This window comes from Hemibagrus wyckioides, linkage group LG29, assembly GCF_019097595.1.
Source record: "Hemibagrus wyckioides isolate EC202008001 linkage group LG29, SWU_Hwy_1.0, whole genome shotgun sequence".
Taxonomy (NCBI): domain Eukaryota; kingdom Metazoa; phylum Chordata; class Actinopteri; order Siluriformes; family Bagridae; genus Hemibagrus; species Hemibagrus wyckioides.
In genome coordinates this window covers 8954682-8972146 of record NC_080738.1, presented here as the reverse complement: position 1 = coordinate 8972146, position 17465 = coordinate 8954682, and the positions used below count along the sequence as shown (strand labels likewise).

Below are 17465 nucleotides of genomic sequence, written 5' to 3'. Positions count from 1 at the left end.
TGTTATTTATTTTCACAAATTACAATTTATTTTAAGTAATATTTCATTTGAATTTACACAAAATATGCATGGTGTTATTCATATAATTTATTCTGACTGTGAGCCTGTAAAAAATAAACTTATGCATTTACACGATTAGAAGTATGCTGCCAGCAATGGTACTGAGCTTTAGCAGCTGCAATGCTGTTTTTTTGCAGTACTGTACATTTAAATTCCTCATATTTATGCGTAATCATTTCTTGCTCCTCAACTAGAAAGTATGAACATCTGCTTTTTTCCATGTTGAACACTGCTGGCTATTTGCTGTTGCAAAAGGCTGACTTTTATGTTTACGCACACGATGAGTAGTCAACGATTTGGAGTAAAACCTGGGCTGTTTGAGAAAACTGATAACCAGCGTCATGAAACCTATTAATCCAAATTGGACTTAGTTGTTTTTGTCATCTCAAAACGTACTCTGCAAAGTTCTTTCAATGTGCAACAGCCCTCTGGTTTCTGCAGTTTAATACTGTTTGGATGCTAAAACACATGCACTCTTGCTAGCTAGTTAGCTGATTTAAGTCTGTTAGTTTAATTTTGTTAGCTGCTAATAAGCAGAGCACCGATAAACTAATTAGATAGCTTTGGCAATGATCAGGGCATGTTCTGCTGGAAAATTGCAGCCAGAACAGTTTTAAAGCTATGTCTATGCATAAAATGAATGAAATGGACAGTCTGAATGCTGTATTTTGTATTTGTCAAAATGACAGATGGTGTTCGAAATTTAATGCTTTTAAAATTCAGCAAGAGACAGGATATATTTGATTAATACAACCCCATTCCACCCACTGACTCATTTCCAAAAGTTGCTATCCTAAATAAAAAGGTTGTTTATATAGTACTAGGAGAAAAAGTACATATTTTTACCCAATCATCCAACCCCCATCTGAAACCCGATACCCCACACCAAATTCTTACAAAATCACCTCAAACCACAATTAAATTTTTAAAAAATTGCTTTTTAAACAATAAAAAAAATTCTATAAAACATGCCATCCCAAACCTCTGGTCATAGACGATTAGATACCCAAACCTTTTAAGGACTTATTGGACAACAAAAAGTGACTTGCTTGAAACCCTTAAAACTGAATCCTTACCTCTTGAGCAGGCATGTCACTCAGCAGTGCAGTCCGGGACCTCTGTAATGAGCGGTCCATCAGTTTATGCAGTCGTAGGATAAGCTTGCGCAAACCCATCTGTTTCAGTGCCTTGTCTACAAAAGGTCTATAGATGCCCGTTGAGCAGCACTGGATTTCACTGCTACATACTGGGAATAACTCCTCTGATAATTGATGGGAAAACTTAGATGAAATGCAAGTCATGGGATCTCTTTTGACCCCCAACTCATCCCCTTCACACTCCTCTGTGTTGTCTGTAAAGTTGGTTTTGTCGTCATTCTCTTCTCTGTGCTCTTCTTCGCCATCATTCTCATGCGAACAGCGGGGTGAGGGAATCTCAAAGACAGGCCAGCCAATATTAGAGAGGTCTCCAAGTCCCAGCACAGTACCCATCACACGCAGCTTTTGGTTCAGGTCCTGAGTAATATTGAGCCATAGACAAAGTGCCTGCACTCTGCCCTGAAAGTCCCTTGCTGCATACTTTTCATAGTCCTTCTGCAGAGTCTGCAGGGATGGGTAGAGAGCTTCTACAGACTCCAGCAACCCCATTACACCCTTCACCTGCTCAAAGGCCTGACGCTGCCTCTGCAAGTGTGCCTTGCATGTTGAACTTGGACCAAGCAAGGCTGTCTTATCAACCTCCAGCCAAGAGCCAAGACAGGTCCCATAGTTAGCCCCTTCAGAGCAGCAATGTTTGTGTACTCCAGACACTAGTTGAGCCTCAGGTGTGGTCAGACTGCTATAGTCTACCTTAAAATGTAGCACCTTGTTGATAATGTCAGGGATAGCCTGCCGGGCTGTGTATAGGAACAAATCCTGGTCAGTTATGCTGCGACGTGCATGCCAGGCTTGCAACTCCAACCAGATCACTTCATTGTTTTGACCCATAAAGGCAGTGTTCTCCAGGCCACGCTGTTCCTTTTCTTTCTTTTTAGATGACATGGATGTCAGTTTGAGAAGTAGGCGCAGAGTCTCAAAAAACTTTAGCCGGTCAGCAGGACAGTCAGTCCGTGACGTCTGGCGGTGAGTACGAGGTAGAGAGTGAGACATAGTGACAGGGCCCAAGCTCAGATATGGCTTCCTGGGGTCCATGTTGACTGTGGTGTAGGGACCAGACTGGGAGAGAGGACCCAACATGAAAGAGCCCTCAAAAGTCTTCTTTTTGTCCCTCTCGTTGGAACGAAGATTGGAGCGGTGCTTCTTGCCTTGCTTGTAATTGAACTCTTCAGTATATTCATATGGTTTGGCACTCTCCTGTTCTCTCTGGGAGGATGGACTGGAGAGATTTTTTTCTAAAGATGAAAAAGCAGCAACAATGACAAGTCAGACATCAGATTTCTAAAAATATGAAAGCATGCTTTGAGAACACATACATTAATGACGCATTTTGCTGGCTTGTTCAAAACAGTTAGATAAATGCAATATAGAAATGTAAATTATTATTTAAAAACATATTTGTGTACAAGTCTCAGGTACTTTGTTGAGAGGTTCTTACAGTAAATGTTTTGTATAATTACTGTACTATATTATAATAATAACTATAACACATTTTTTGCCACATAAAGCTTCAATCTAGTTGAGCTATTAAAGGGGCGTCCAATCTTATCTACAATGGGCTGGGATGGGTGCAGGTTTTCATTCCAACCAAGCAGAAGCCATGCCTGAGCCTACTGAAAGCCAAGATCAGTTGATGAAACACATGGAATCATGTGTGGCTCCTGCTTGATTGGAATTAAAACCTGCACCCACACCGGCCCTTTCTGAATAAGATTGAACACCCCTGAGCTATTAATTATTTAAACAGTCAATCTACCAGGACACATTCAATTACAATAATCAATTACATTTTATTATTTAACAGTGGACATTCAAATCAGATTTATTTAAATATATAAACACAGGATATAAATTTAACATTTACATATGTATCCCTAATGAGCAAGTCAGAGACAATGATAGCAGGGAAAAACTCCCTGAGACAATATTAGACAGAAATGTAAATAGGAACCAGACATAAAAGAGAACCCATTCTCATTCTGGGTGACACAATGGTGGCTTTAAACAGATGCCCAGATCTAGTTGTAGAGGTCAGGCAATGTAATTCTAATGCATCATCTCATTCATCTTTTGAGCTCTATATGAATTTGCCTTGCTGTTCCAATACTTTTGAAGGAAACTGAAGAGATGAGGCTGAGACCACACGGGTACTTAATGCTAAGTAGTATTATCTTGTTCTATATACGGAAGTGAATAAGTAGCCAGGGTAACATAGTGTAGCTTGTTGAGACCCTGCACAAGGAGCCAGTAAAGAATAGTTAACAGTAGTTAAGCTGGTTTGGTTATTTATTAAGGGGGGTGGGGGGTGGGGGGAGAGACATGAGAGATCTGCATCTCTGCTGAAGCTTAGGAATTCTTAATGTGAAAGAATGCTGTCCTGGTATTATTTTTACTGAGTGAGTGCTTGATGAGATTGTGGAGTACAATGTGACACCGAGGCAATGAACAAGGAGCTGAGTTGGATGTAATAAAATCTGGTATAGATAACATAGTATTTCATTTTCATTAGTGTGAATAGTGATGCAGTCAGTGCAACATCAAATTTGTTCCTAGTAAGCCTCCGAAAGTTAGAATTCATCAGAGTCTTTAGGTTCCTCAGACAGGCCCCTAGCACAGACACAGGTAGTGTGCGAGGGGATAGTATGCATGTAAATCTCATTATAATAAGCATATTAAAGATACTGCAGGTCATGCTGTCTGTTGATATTGCCAACAAGGATGTGATTTGATGAATAACAGCAGGCCAAGGCATGAGGGCACCATGGCAAAAGCAAGATAATTCAGACCTGAACCTATCTTTGTAGTATAGTTGTGTCACATAGCGAACATGAATAAAATTACATTACATAGAGCAAAAAAACACATTAACACAATTCAGTCTCACAAGTCTTCTTTCACTGCAGCAAAAAAAACAAAACAAACAAAAAAAACACACAGCCCACCCTGGGGATCTGGAATGAAGGCAAACTGAAAACCCAGAAAAAAGAAAACCCAAAAGCAAAAATATTTCTTGAAAAAGCTTACCAACTATCTTAAAGAATCAAAAGGATTTTCTTGAAAAGTCCACCTTGAAAATGTATTTGTAAGGATGTCTACGACCAAGTTAGCCATTGTGAGTTAAAATATATTTTATTTAGTTTCTGCGGGTCACTGCCTCTGACTACTCCAATTATCCAATCAAAAGACGTGAAATTGTTGACGTAATCGTATACCTGCTAGATGGCCCCAGTGACACCAACTCGAAATCTGATTGGTTAATGGAAGAGTTTCATTGCCACTCATTTTAAGCTATGGGCGCCTGCACTATGGATTCTGTAGGCCTTAAGGCAGATTTCTTTCACCCTGGCAACACATGATGTCAGCCACTGGCTGAAATATGATTGGATAAATACTCTTATCATAAATATACACTACTGGAAGCAGCGCAACCAAGAGAAAAGCTATGAAATGTAGAGAATAGACTATTGGGAATAATTTAATACACATTCATGGAAAAATATATTAAATATATTAACATGCAAGTCAGTGATTCAGATCACTGCTGTTTAGGCCAGCAGAGAAGGCCTTGCTGGCCCTGACAGTCCGCCACTGAACAAACCTAACATTTTCTGTACCACATTAGAAAAGATAAAATCACCTCACACATAGCTGCCATTATGCCAACAATGTTTGGCAGAAACCTAAATACTTAATGTAAGCTACATCTCTCTAGTAGTCATATTGTTTATTGGTGGATACTTTCAAACAGCTGACTGGAATGTTCATGGTATCAACTGAGAACATCAATATTTTAACGGACTGTGTAACAGATTACATAAACTGCTGTGTATACACTGCTGTGCCATCCAAGTCTGTGGCTTGGTTTTCAAATAACAAATCTTCGGTCACTGAAGGCACTGCTGTACAAAAAAGACGACGCCATTAAAAGCTGGTAATAGGGATAGCATCTGGAGTATAAAGGAGAGGGTAAGGAGAACTACATTCATCATACTCCCTCTCATTCTCCATCATTGACAAGGATGATTTCTTTCTTGGCTTTGCCACCCACTCCAACCTCAGTGTGCTGGCTCTGACTGGATCCAAACAGAGAACACGTCAACACCCTGACCAACTCAAGTGGCCTCCAATTTCAACAGCTCCCAAACCTTGAACCCTAATGGACATGCAGGTGGTATTGCTTGACTCTCAGAAGATCTTCACAACAATTAAACCAAGCCATGGGCAGCTGAAAGAAAATGGTGTAAATCAAAAGATCTGACTGACCATATTAATAACCCTCTCCTCCCTATTCCCCTGCATAGCTGTCCTACAACCTGACCTCTAGACCCCATCCCATTACCTTCTTCCGGCCATCTCTCCCTCACTAATACCTGAACTCACATACTTGACCTCTCTTACTTTTGACACTGATTCTTCAGATCCTCATGTTAACTCTCTTTGGCCTAGGCATCACCCGAATAGCTCTGCTCTGGGTGGACTCCAACATAGAAGGATCTGTGCAAGAGATACACTATATTGCCAAAAGTATTCACTCACCTGCCTTGACTCGCATATGAACTTAAGTGACATCCCATTCCTAATCCATAGGGTTCAATATGACGTCGGTCCACCCTTTGCAGCTATAACAGCTTCGACTCTTCTGGGAAGGCCGTCCACAAGGTTTAGGAGTGTGTTTATGGGAATTTTTGACCATTCTTCCAGAAGCACATTTGTGAGGTCACACACTGATGTTGGACGAGAAGGCCTGGCTCTCAGTCTCCGCTCTAATTCATCCCAAAGGTGTTCTATCGGGTTGAAGTCAGGACTCTGTGCAGGCTAGTCAAGTTCATCCACACCAGACTCTGATTTGTGCACTGGTGCACAGTCATGTTGGAAGAGGAAGGGGCCAGCTCCAAACTGTTCCCACAAAGTTGGGAGCATGGAATTGTCTAAAATGTCTTGGTATGCTGAAGCATTCAGAGTTCCTTTCACTGGAACTAAGGGGCCAAGCCCAGCTCCTGAAAAACAACCCCACACCATAATCCCCCCTCCACCAAACTTTACACTTGGCACAATGCAGTCAGACAAGTACCGTTCTCCTGGCAACCGCCAAACCCAGACTCGTCCATCAGATTGCCAGATGGAGAAGCGCGATTCGTCACTCCAGAGAACGTGTCTCCACTGCTCTAGAGTCCAGTGGCGGCGTGCTTTACACCACTGCATCCGACGCTTTGCATCGCACTTGGTGATGTATGGCTTGGATGCAGCTGCTCGGCCATGGAAACCCATTCCATGAAGCTCTCTGTTCTTGAGCTAATCTGAAGGCCACATGAAGTTTGGAGGTCTGTAGCGATTGACTCTGCAGAAAGTTGGCGACCTCTTCGCACTATGCGCCTCAGCATCCGCTGACCCCGCTCCGTCAGTTTACGTGGCCCACCACTTCGTGGCTGAGTTGCTGTCGTTCCCAAACACTTCCACGTTCTTATAATACAGCTAACAGTTGACTGTGGAATATTTAGGAGCGAGGAAATTTCACGACTGGATTTGTTGCACAGGTGGCATCCTATCACAGTTCCACGCTGGAATTCACTGAGCTCCTGAGAGCGACCCATTCTTTCACAAATGTTTGTAAAAACAGTCTGCATGCCTAGGTGCTTGATTTTATACACCTGTGGCCATGGAAGTGATTGGAACACCTGATTCTGATTATTTGGATGGGTGAGCGAATACTTTTGGCAATATAGTGTATCTTCTAAGAGAGGGGTGTCTGAATCTCAGCAACTGACAACTTTGATTCCCCATGGGTCACTTCTGGGTCCAATGACATAAGCCAAGAGACTCAATAATACGTCCCAGAGCTGCAGTATAAATGGAAAATGTCATTGTCAGGCTGATTTGTCCTTTCAGCCTGAAGAGCCATCAGATATCAGCCTGCCTGTCTGACATCTCAATCTGCATGATGGTACACCATCTTAAGTGGTGAAAAAAATTGAGCCTCTTTTTATCCCTGCTGGCCCCTCAAATCAACCACAACCTCACTATAAAGCTAGACTCAACCACATTTAAGCTAACCAGGACAGCCAAAAACTTTAGAGTGACTTTTGATGCCCACTTCAACTTTACAGACCACATTTATACAACTGCATGGTGCTGTGGGTTCATTGGGTATAACATCAAGAAAATCAGATCCTATCTAAGTGATCATGCCACACACCTTATTTTCAGCCAGCCCAAAAACACCCACATCACACCCTCTTCATCTCTCTCCACTAGCTGCTTGCACCAAATTTAAGGTCGTGCTGATCACATACAAGACTTGGTCTGAAACAGCACCCCACTACCTCAACACTCTCCATGAGATTTATGTTGAACACTTTCTTCAATTTGCTTCATACCGGGTCATTCACAAATTCATTACCCAGAACACCTCTGCAGTATACTCTCCATTTGTTTCCTCCTCTGCTCCCAAATCAGAGACCTAAAACGGCTGCATGCAGGTAAAACAGCAGGCCTGCATGGTATAAAAACTAAATTACTGAAGGCCTGTGCAGATCAACTGTCTGGAGTCCTGCAGTACATCTAAAATCTGAGCCTGAGATTGCAGTCGGTCTTTAGAATATCATCTGCATTGCTCCAGTACCAAAGATCAAGAAACCCAATGAATTTAATGATGACAGACCTGTAGCATAATCTCACACTTGTTGAAATGAGGATGCCCTAATCTGCTTGCTGCACAGAGCTTGTTTCTAGATTACTTTACTTTTCAAGTCTAGTGTGTTGAATATGTACACTGCCTTAGTGTTCTAGAACACTGATTATCTGACCATAAGGCCCCAGCACATGCAGCTACAAAACTGTGTGTCAGAGAGAGCTATAAGTGCTCTAGAGGGGATTGTACTTTGCCCCATTTCATTTCACTTTGTTCCCCTACTATTTAAGGTAAGATTCAGAGACACGCCATCTTCAAGTTCTCAAATGTGAGGTATTGTGGGGTGTATTAGTGAGTAGAGGGAGAAGAAGAACAGGAGCCTGGTGAATAGTTTTGTGGACTAATGTCAGCACAACCATCTCCAACATCAGGAAAATTAGCTTGTGGTGAATTTCCAGCTGATGAATTCCCCTCAAGCTCCTGTCACCATCCAGGGTCAGATCATCATGGTAGTTAAATCATATCTATGTGGGATGAAAATAGCATGTGGACAGGCGGTACAAGAAAGGGCTGAGGTCCTATAATGTGAAGGGCTGGCTCTTGAAAACATTATTTGTGTCTCTGGTGCTGAATCGCATCTTTTATGCCACTGTGTGCCAGAGAGTAGCATTTCAGCTGACATTAACAGACTGAACAAGATCATTACAATGGCCAGCTCAGTCCTGCGGCTAATGTGGACACAGTGGAGCTGGTGGCGGAGATGAGGATGCTGGCAAAAGTTTCAGTGAACATCCCACTCCATAAAACACTACAGGAATACAAGTACACGGACTGGCAGATTGCTCCTGCCCAAGTGTACGAAAAAAATTAATAGGTCATCTCTCTCAGCAGCCATCAAATTGTACTCAACACTCAGATTTAACTGGGCCCTCTAATCCCTCTTTTTATCCATGCATCATTGAACATCTTTGCATTTATCCCCACTGAACACAGTATAGCAACTGGAAGTACAAACATCATATCAAATGTTGTACAACATTTGACATAAGACTGCGTGCATGTGACATCTAAGAAATCATTGGAGCCAATAGTTTGGATTTGTTGACTTACCACATCATACCTAATTTGCATGAAGTTGAAAAAAAAATCTTCTCAACTCACGTTGCTTGTTATTTGCCTTGGTCATTGAAATTGCATCTCCATGTCATGCACATCCATAAAAAATGAACAGTAACCTGTCACTTTGTTGCTCACTAGTATGAACATGTGCACATAGGATCCACTTTATGTTATACCCCTGACCCTATCTTTAAATGGTCTGTAACACTTATGTGGCAATAAAACATGGGTTAATTCCAGCAGTAAAGTTCAAAAATAATCAGAGTATGTTACCTTTTACAGGTGAGCGTCCTATAGCTCTGTTCTGACTGCCTCTTAGGTGTTTCCCAGACATACGTTTTATCTGACGGGGGGTGCAGGGAGGGGAGGTGCCATATAGACAGTCCTCTTCCTGGCTGAGTTCGTCCCAAAGCTCCTCCACATTAGAGTTATGCTGGGACACATTTTTTGGTGACTCTGTTGGTCTGCCAAGAATAAACAGACACATATGGCTAGAAATGTGATAGAATTACAGCAATGTTATGCTAACATTACCATCCTCAACAACTAAGTAACAAAAAAAAAAAAAATTTAAAAAATACATAATAATACAAGAGATTGTGGTTTAAAATCATGAATTCCCCCCCCCATTTTTTAAAGTCATCCTTCAAGGATCTACAAAGCTGAACAAGTACATTTCTTTTCTTTTTTTGAATTAATTTTTATATTACTTGGATTATACTTTGTCGATACCCGTGTTTAAAATTAGTGCCTCCACATTATAGCCTTTAACTCTTTGTAAAGGTCCGGGTGCTCTTAGACAGCCAAATTTTTAACCATAACACCTTTTGAATACTGGTATTATCTGTTGGCTGCCTTCAGTGATATAGACAAAATATACCCCACAAATCAGTTCTTGAGCTTCCTTCCAGACCATATAAATGACATTTTTGTAATGGGTTTAAATACCATTCCTATATACTGTACAGGAGACTGTGTGTACAATCCCAGACCCTCTGAAGTTAACCTTGTAGCCTGACATAAATGAAACAAATTTAGACTAGCAGTAACTTCCTGGAGAATGTAGTCTTATTGAAATATATAATGAGATTATATATATATATATATATAAAATATAATGATTTTTCCCTTATGCAGAAATCACCCATGATACTCTCACTGACACCCAGTGAGGCATCCGGGTGAAACCCAAAATAACATAAAAAGCCTGTTGTCCAATTAACATTCAGCTTTGCTGCACTAAAACAAACACTATTGGTATGTCTTGACAACCAGGAGAAAAAAGCAGAGCAAAAAATAAAGTGCACAATTTGTCTCATGTCAGTCACATGCCCAGTAATAATAAATCCTAGTGTAAAAGTGAAAGCACCTTTTTTTTCCCCATTTTAGCTACAGTTCTACTGTGGTGCTGTTCATGTGTGCTCCCTACATTATCTCATTTTCAGCATACTATTCGGAGTGTGTCTGTTAGGGAGCATGCAAGCTAGACTAGGGAACAGAGTGGTTTGGTTCATTTCCATGTTATACATGATCTCTCTATACAAACAGATCATGGGTATATTGAAATCTAAAACCATATACAGCCCACCCCACTTGCAATCTTCTTTCATAATAATTCAGCCTTAGAAATAGTTTGTATGGTCTGACATTGACTGAATTGTGGAAGCATGTGTTATACACACATAGGTCTGTGCCTTTCTAAATGATGTCCAATCAACATGCCACAGGCATATCAATCATATGCCAGCTCTAGAAAATCTAAGCCAACAGGATGCAATTGAGCAAAATTTAGATAGCCGTACCCAAGGATCTATATACTTATCTAAATGAAATCTTTCATTTTGCAACAATTTGAAATAACTATATAGCAGTACACTGATGTTGGTATTCATTTTTTTTGCATCACTCCCCTTCTTAAATAAGATTCAGTGTTGTTCGCTTTTGATGAGGGGATGGTAGGTCAAGCCGTTTTAGCTTTAATTGTAAAAGTGTAACGAGTCATGATTTAATTTTTACTAGTAAGTATACAACTTTTACTAGTAAAAAATTATGGCAAGTTTTAGCTTTTAATCTTGGCTTTCTTTTTATCAATGGAAAAAAGACATGATTCCTACCAATATAAATTATATAATAATAAATTCTGATAATTGAAATTTCTACTGGTTTAAATAGTTTGGATTTAATTTTCACTCATTGAAAAAAAAATATAAATGAAGTCCAATCAACTTGTCACAGGTGCATCAATCATTAAGCCAGGTCTAAAAAAATCCAAAGCCAACAGGATGTACCTGAGCACAATTTAGATTGCCTTACACAAGGCTCTGAATACTTATCTAAATAAAATATTTCCGTTTGATATTTAATACATTTGCAAAACATGAGGTTTGTTAAAGCAATACAAACTTGGCACGGTTACCAACTACCTTGCTAAGCCTGCTGAATTCTTTGTTAATAAGCAAACTACAGATATGATAAAAGCAAAGCTCCTCCAAACAATCATCTCTCCTAATTTCCTGTAAACACAAGATCTACTGTTAGCTTGGAAAATGTGTTTGATTCAAAAGTATGTGATAAAAACTAGTGTTTATGAACACCTTTCAGATTCTGACAAACAAATTGAGATGTGCTGTTAAAAATCATAGTGAAATGATAGACGTGTCTGTATCCAGGAGGTGTGGCACACATGATGTCTCACTCAGTGGAGTCGCTCTGCTGTCATTAGGAAATATAGAAAATCTTGCAGTACTCAATTTCATAAAGCTTGCATTACCTGGCATTACACAGGCCAGTATTAAGTGTCACTGCTGGCCAGTATAAAAGCACACCGGATCTGTAAACGAAACCTGTCATTTTCACGAGACCTGTTCTGATATTATACATGCATCACAGTAAGAAAAAACAAACAATCACGCTAAACGTGATTACTTTAACATTAACATTTAATTAAACCCAAGATTTAAAAAAAATCCCCACCGGTACGTAACGCAATCACGAGCTACTTGCACTAAACCGCACAAGTATCAATTAATCTGAAGCAATGATTCAAAGCAGGAATTGCTATAATCTGTGGTCAGTCTGCAGATTAAGAGATTCACGGTGTTTACGTTTCCAGAGGCCATTCCGCGCGTTTGGTTGTGTCCGAGTCACTGGACATCTAGCAAACCCTGCTTTCGGGTCCCTTGTGTTTTTGCAATCCCCGAAAGCGGTCGAATAAGAGGAAATTGGAAACTGCACATTTTCTTTGACTTTTAACGTCATGTAGAAGTTATGCAATACACACCAAAATTCATACAAACACAGTTGTATTTCCATAACATTTAACAGCATTGGCGGAAACCAACAGGCTACTTCAAACTCCACCGAGCTAAGGCCAACGAAAAAAGTGACAAGAACATGCTCTACTACACAAGTTACTGGGTGCTAACTAGCTAGCTTCTACTGACCACACAATGATGATGCATGTTACCTTCCTCATAGGGCAGGCATTTCCAAAGATTTTCGAATTTCCCTCGAAACACAATATTTTTGTGCAAATGTTTAAAAAGCAGCTATTTTTCGCCTAGAAAAAAAGTTTTCAACTTTCACATAAAATTCGATTAGGTGCACTGCGCTCAGAGCACTTTATGGCAGGAAGATTCTTTCAGATAATCGCGCAGGCGCGCCTACATTACTGCCCCATGTTGTGTTAACAGCAGTTAGCCCGGAGCACTATTTAGCACGATTTAGGTCCCGGCTGGGTGAACACAAATCTGCTGGCTTCTCTCCTGCGCTTACCTGCCTTGTCCTGTAGGCTCCATACCGGGCCGATGCCACGATGACTTTTGCTACTTTTGCATGGGTTCAAACATGTCTGACCTAACGAAATAATCGATTTCACGTTTGCTCTTTGCAAGTACAAATCTGTTAAATGTCCCCAGAATGCAGTTTCACTATCCGTCTGCAGAGTTCAGGCTCGGCCGTGCATACCCTGACGCCATGTTTCCACGACTGTGAGGGAGTGCCAATCATTGCTACTACGGCAACTCGTTCAGTACATAGGAAAACCTTAAAGATACGCGACGGTCAGACTAACCCCCAAATACGTGTCGCAGAGAGCTGCTTTCTTCTAAAATAAAGAATTGAGTTGTATTGACCAGGATAAAACAGTTTCTGAAAATGAATGAATGAACGAATGTACTTGTGCAATGACAGTAAAGGTATTCTATTCTAAAAGAACTCTGGTGTTTTTACTAAGGTTTTTATCTGAGACAAAACAAAATGATCACACAGAAAGAGAGCACATTACACAGTGCTTGGATATTGCAACAATTTTGTAATATCTATATAGTGATACACTGTTTTATGTTTGTATACGTGTTGTTTTTGTTTTTTGTTCTTGAACATCATTCCTCTTCTTAAATAGGATAACTTCCTCCCTTTGACGTTCACAGATTCATTGTCTGCTTTTGAGGAGGGGATGCTATCAAGTCGTTTTAGCTTTAGTTGTAGAAGTCATAAATTAATTTTTACTAGTAAGAATATAATTTTCACTAGTTAGAAAATTATTGAAAGTTTTGGCTCGTAATTATATGGCAAGCCGCTTCAGATTTTAATCATGGCTTTCTTTTTAGCAAGAATTTAATTTCCACATGTGATTCCTACCAGTAAAAATTCTATTCTCAATGTAAAAATGTAAATTTTTACATTGAGAATAGAAAAAAGAAAAGAAACTTAAAGACTAAAAATTACATTTTGTTGTAAATTACAACAAAATTCAAATTATGAATAGAAATAACTGCAGGAAAGATATTATTTCCATTTGTAGGACTGAATTCAATTTCATTTAAATTTTTTTCATTTATTTCATTTAAAAGTTTTTCAATTCAGTTTATTTGTACAGCGCCTTTTACAATCCACATTGTCTCAAAGCAGCTTTACAAAAGTAGAGAAACAGAAAAAAATGGAAAAAAATTTTTAAATTATTAAACTATTTTATTCCTAATGCAAGGAAAAACTCCCTGTGATGTTATGAGGAAGAAACCTTGAGAGGTACCAGAGAAACCCATCCTCATTTGGGTGACACTGGACAGTAAATAATGTAACTGTAAATAAATAATGTCCTTTCTACAACAGCAATCAAGAGCCCATGAGGAACTATTAGGTCAGTGTAGTTTCTGAGTTCATTATAGACACTTATTCCTTGCTGTCACATGCTGACTGATGAAATGGCAGATCTGTGACGATGTTATAGTCTGTGACGATGCTATACATATATATATATATATATATATATATATATATATATATATAGTTCAAATGATGCAGCATGCACAAGAATTTTAAGTTGTTTCAAAATGTTCAATTGAAAGTGTTTTCGTCCAGGGTGACATATACATGATTAGGCCATACTGCTTCAGATTCAAAATGTGGTACTTTTTTGGCCATGGAAGACTTAGTTCTAATGCAAATTATGAGGCATGTCAGAATAATTGAAAGAAACCTCCTGCAATGCTGTAATAGAGACCTGTGCAATATTTGCATCGTTAGTTCTCTCACTGCTAATCTACAGCACATTGAGCATTATTTGAGCCTGGAAATTTTTATTGAATTGTTTGTGTCTGATTGCATTAAAATCCATATTGATAGTTTGTTAACTGCTTCATACTCTGCCCATTGTGGTAACATTAGTCTGCAACAATGTTTCAGTAGGTAGCAGGTTTCAAAGTACCAACAACATGAATGTCAAGACCCAAGATTTCTCAGCAGAACATTGCCCAAAGCAGCACACTCCCTCTGGCTTGCCTTTTTCCTGTTGCATCCATGGCCAAACACTTGGCTGTGCATGTGATTCATCAGACCAAACCACCTTCTTCCATTACTGCATGGTTCAGTTCTTTGCTCAAATCTCCATTTTTGACATGAACAGGCATCATTCTGACAATTCAACTGTAAAATAATAAAATTATCACTAAAATATTGTGTTTGGTACCTTAAAGAGTTCATTAGTAAAATTGTGTTTCATACAAATGTAAGTGTCCACAGACACTTATATTTTAAATTTGCATAAAATGTTTATATTTATGAAATTCGTTCCTTTGTCAAAATGACTGGAGTTATGAGTTATGTGCTGCTTCCTAATAGATAGATAGAGAGATATCATTAGATAGATATCATTAGATAGATAGATAGATAGATAGATAGATAGATAGATAGATAGATAGATAGATAGAGTCATGTGAAAAAATTAGGAGACCCCATGAAAGCCTGTTGTTTTTTTTTAACATAGCTAAACATATGGGCATTTGATCTTTATTTTAACAATATTGAAAGATTCAAGTAATGTAACGAAACAAATAAAACCAAAGAAAAGCTTTTTTTTAAAAGATCTGTAAAATGGAATTAAAAAAAGAAATATCCAAATTCTTGTGAGGAAAAAGTAAAGACACCCCCCATTTATTTGTACATAAAATGGATAAAATTACCCACAGGTGTATCAGGTGCAAATTATTAGAAAGTTGTTGCAGAGCATTTTGAAGGAGGCTCGCCTTATTTAAACCTCAGACATTTAGCTTGGTTTGCTCTTAATTGTTGAAGTGAGAGGTATCACCATGGTGAGATCCAAAGAGCTATCTGAGGCCTTCAGAAAGAAGATTGTTGATGCATATGAGTCTGGTATGGGATATAAACAAGTGAAGAACATTTAAAACCACTGCCAACATGGCCAGGTCAGGCCATCCAAGCAAATTCACCCCAAGAGCAGACAGCAAGATGCTCCAAAAAGATGTCTCCAAAAACCCTAAAATATCATCACAGGACCTACAGCAAGCTTTTGCTACAGTTTATGCCAAAGTGCATGAATCTACAATCAGAAAGAAACTACATAATTTTAATTATTATGGGAGGTGTGCAAGAAGGAGACATTTGCTGTCTAAAAAAACATCTAAAGTCTAATATTGAATTATTTGGACACCATAACAGGGCATGTTTGGCGTAAACCAGATACAGCATTTCAGCAAATGAACCTCCTACCAACTGTGAAACATGGAGGTGGAAGTGTTATGGTTTGGGGATGCTTTGCTGCAGCAGGACCTGGCCAGCTCACCATCACAGAATCCATTATGAATTCTAGATTGTATCAGAAGGAACATGTAAGATGGACAAAAAAGGAACTAAACCTTGCAACACAACAGTACCCCAAAACATACCAGTAAATCCACCAAGGACTGGCTGAAAAGTAAAAAAATGGAGAAATCTGAAATGGCCATGTCAAAGCCCAGATCTAAATCCTATTGAGATCCTGTGGGGTGATTTGAAATGGACTTTGCATGCAATAAACCTCCAATCATCACACAGCTGAAAGAATTCTACATTGAGGAATGGGGGAAACTTTCTTTCAGTCAATGTTAGAAACTGTTAAATGGCTACAAGAAAGGGATCATTGAGGTTATTTCAGCCAATGGGGGAAACACTAGCTTTATTTTGTTTAAATAAGTAAAAACAAAGTGATATTTTGTTGTTTACATGCAATTACACCACTTTCATCTACTGGTACAAATTAAAACAAGATCAGAAATTGACATGTTGACATTTCTTAATAAAGAACTGAATATTCAATGAAACAAATTTATAGGTAACATGATTAAACACGTGTATATATATATATATATGATATACAAGGCATGGCCTGTGACTGGAACAATGCCTGGACAGGGCTTGGGAAGTTGCCAAAGAAGCCTTGGACTGAAACAAACATTGGCTGAGGGTCTATGAAGAAGCAGGAGACCATTAAATTGGCTTCTGGAGAGAGCTTAGAGGTGGAGGCCATCCTGCAGGCATCTGGATAGAGCTTAGTGGTGGAGGCCATTTGGTGTGGAACAGGCCTGAAAAAGGGATTGGAACAAGGCTTGGGAGGCTGCTAACACATCAGCATGGAACAGGGCACAAAAAGTCACCACATTGGCCTCAGGGCTTGGAACAGAACCTGGAATAGGGCTTAGAAAGCCGCCACATCAGCCTTGGACTGAAACAAGCCTCAGATCAGGGCCTGTGAAACCTTCACGTCAGCCACGGAGTGGAACAGGGATTGGAGCTCTGTACAGGAGGCTGTCCCATTGGCCTCTCGAGAGAGTTCAGCAGTGGAGGCAGCCTTGTTGGCCTCTGGGGAGAACTCAGTGCTGGAGGACACCCTTTCCACCTCTGGTATAGGAGGTGGAGCTCTGTGGTGGGAGCCACCCTGGTGGCCTTTAGAAAAAGCTCAGCCCTTGAGGCCACCATGCCAGACTGAGGTGGATTAGGCTGTCAGTCTCTGTGTTGCAACACTCTCACCCTCCTGCTGTGTCCAATAGGTGGTGAAGTGTTCCGTCACATGAAGGAACACAGTAGACTGAGGCAAGCTGTGTGGATGCAGATACAGGTGGATTTTTATTGAAGCAATAAAAAAAACCCACAAAGGCAAATCCAAAACAGGCAAAAGGCAAACACAGGTCAGATAGTCACAGACAGGCACACAGACCATACACTTTGCA

The 17465-nt window shown here is 39.7% G+C and overlaps 1 protein-coding gene across 4 annotated transcripts in view; it reads right to left on the bottom strand.

Moving 5' to 3' along the window:
* Nucleotides 1-12965, bottom strand: part of map3k4 (mitogen-activated protein kinase kinase kinase 4) — a 47724-nt gene extending 34759 nt beyond the window's left edge. For 2 of the 4 annotated variants that reach the window (XM_058384837.1, XM_058384838.1), the window contains exons 1-3: nucleotides 12736-12965; nucleotides 9235-9425; nucleotides 1137-2449 (exon numbers count right to left, since the gene is read on the bottom strand). In XM_058384837.1, the coding sequence (XP_058240820.1) occupies nucleotides 1137-2449; nucleotides 9235-9425; nucleotides 12736-12758 (1527 nt within the window). In that variant the 5' untranslated portion in view covers nucleotides 12759-12965. Of the gene's footprint in view, nucleotides 1-1136; nucleotides 2450-9234; nucleotides 9426-12404; nucleotides 12693-12735 lie in introns of those variants that run through there. The other 2 variants (XM_058384841.1, XM_058384840.1) reach the window with 2 other exon arrangements.
* Nucleotides 12966-17465: the final 4500 nt, after the last annotated feature.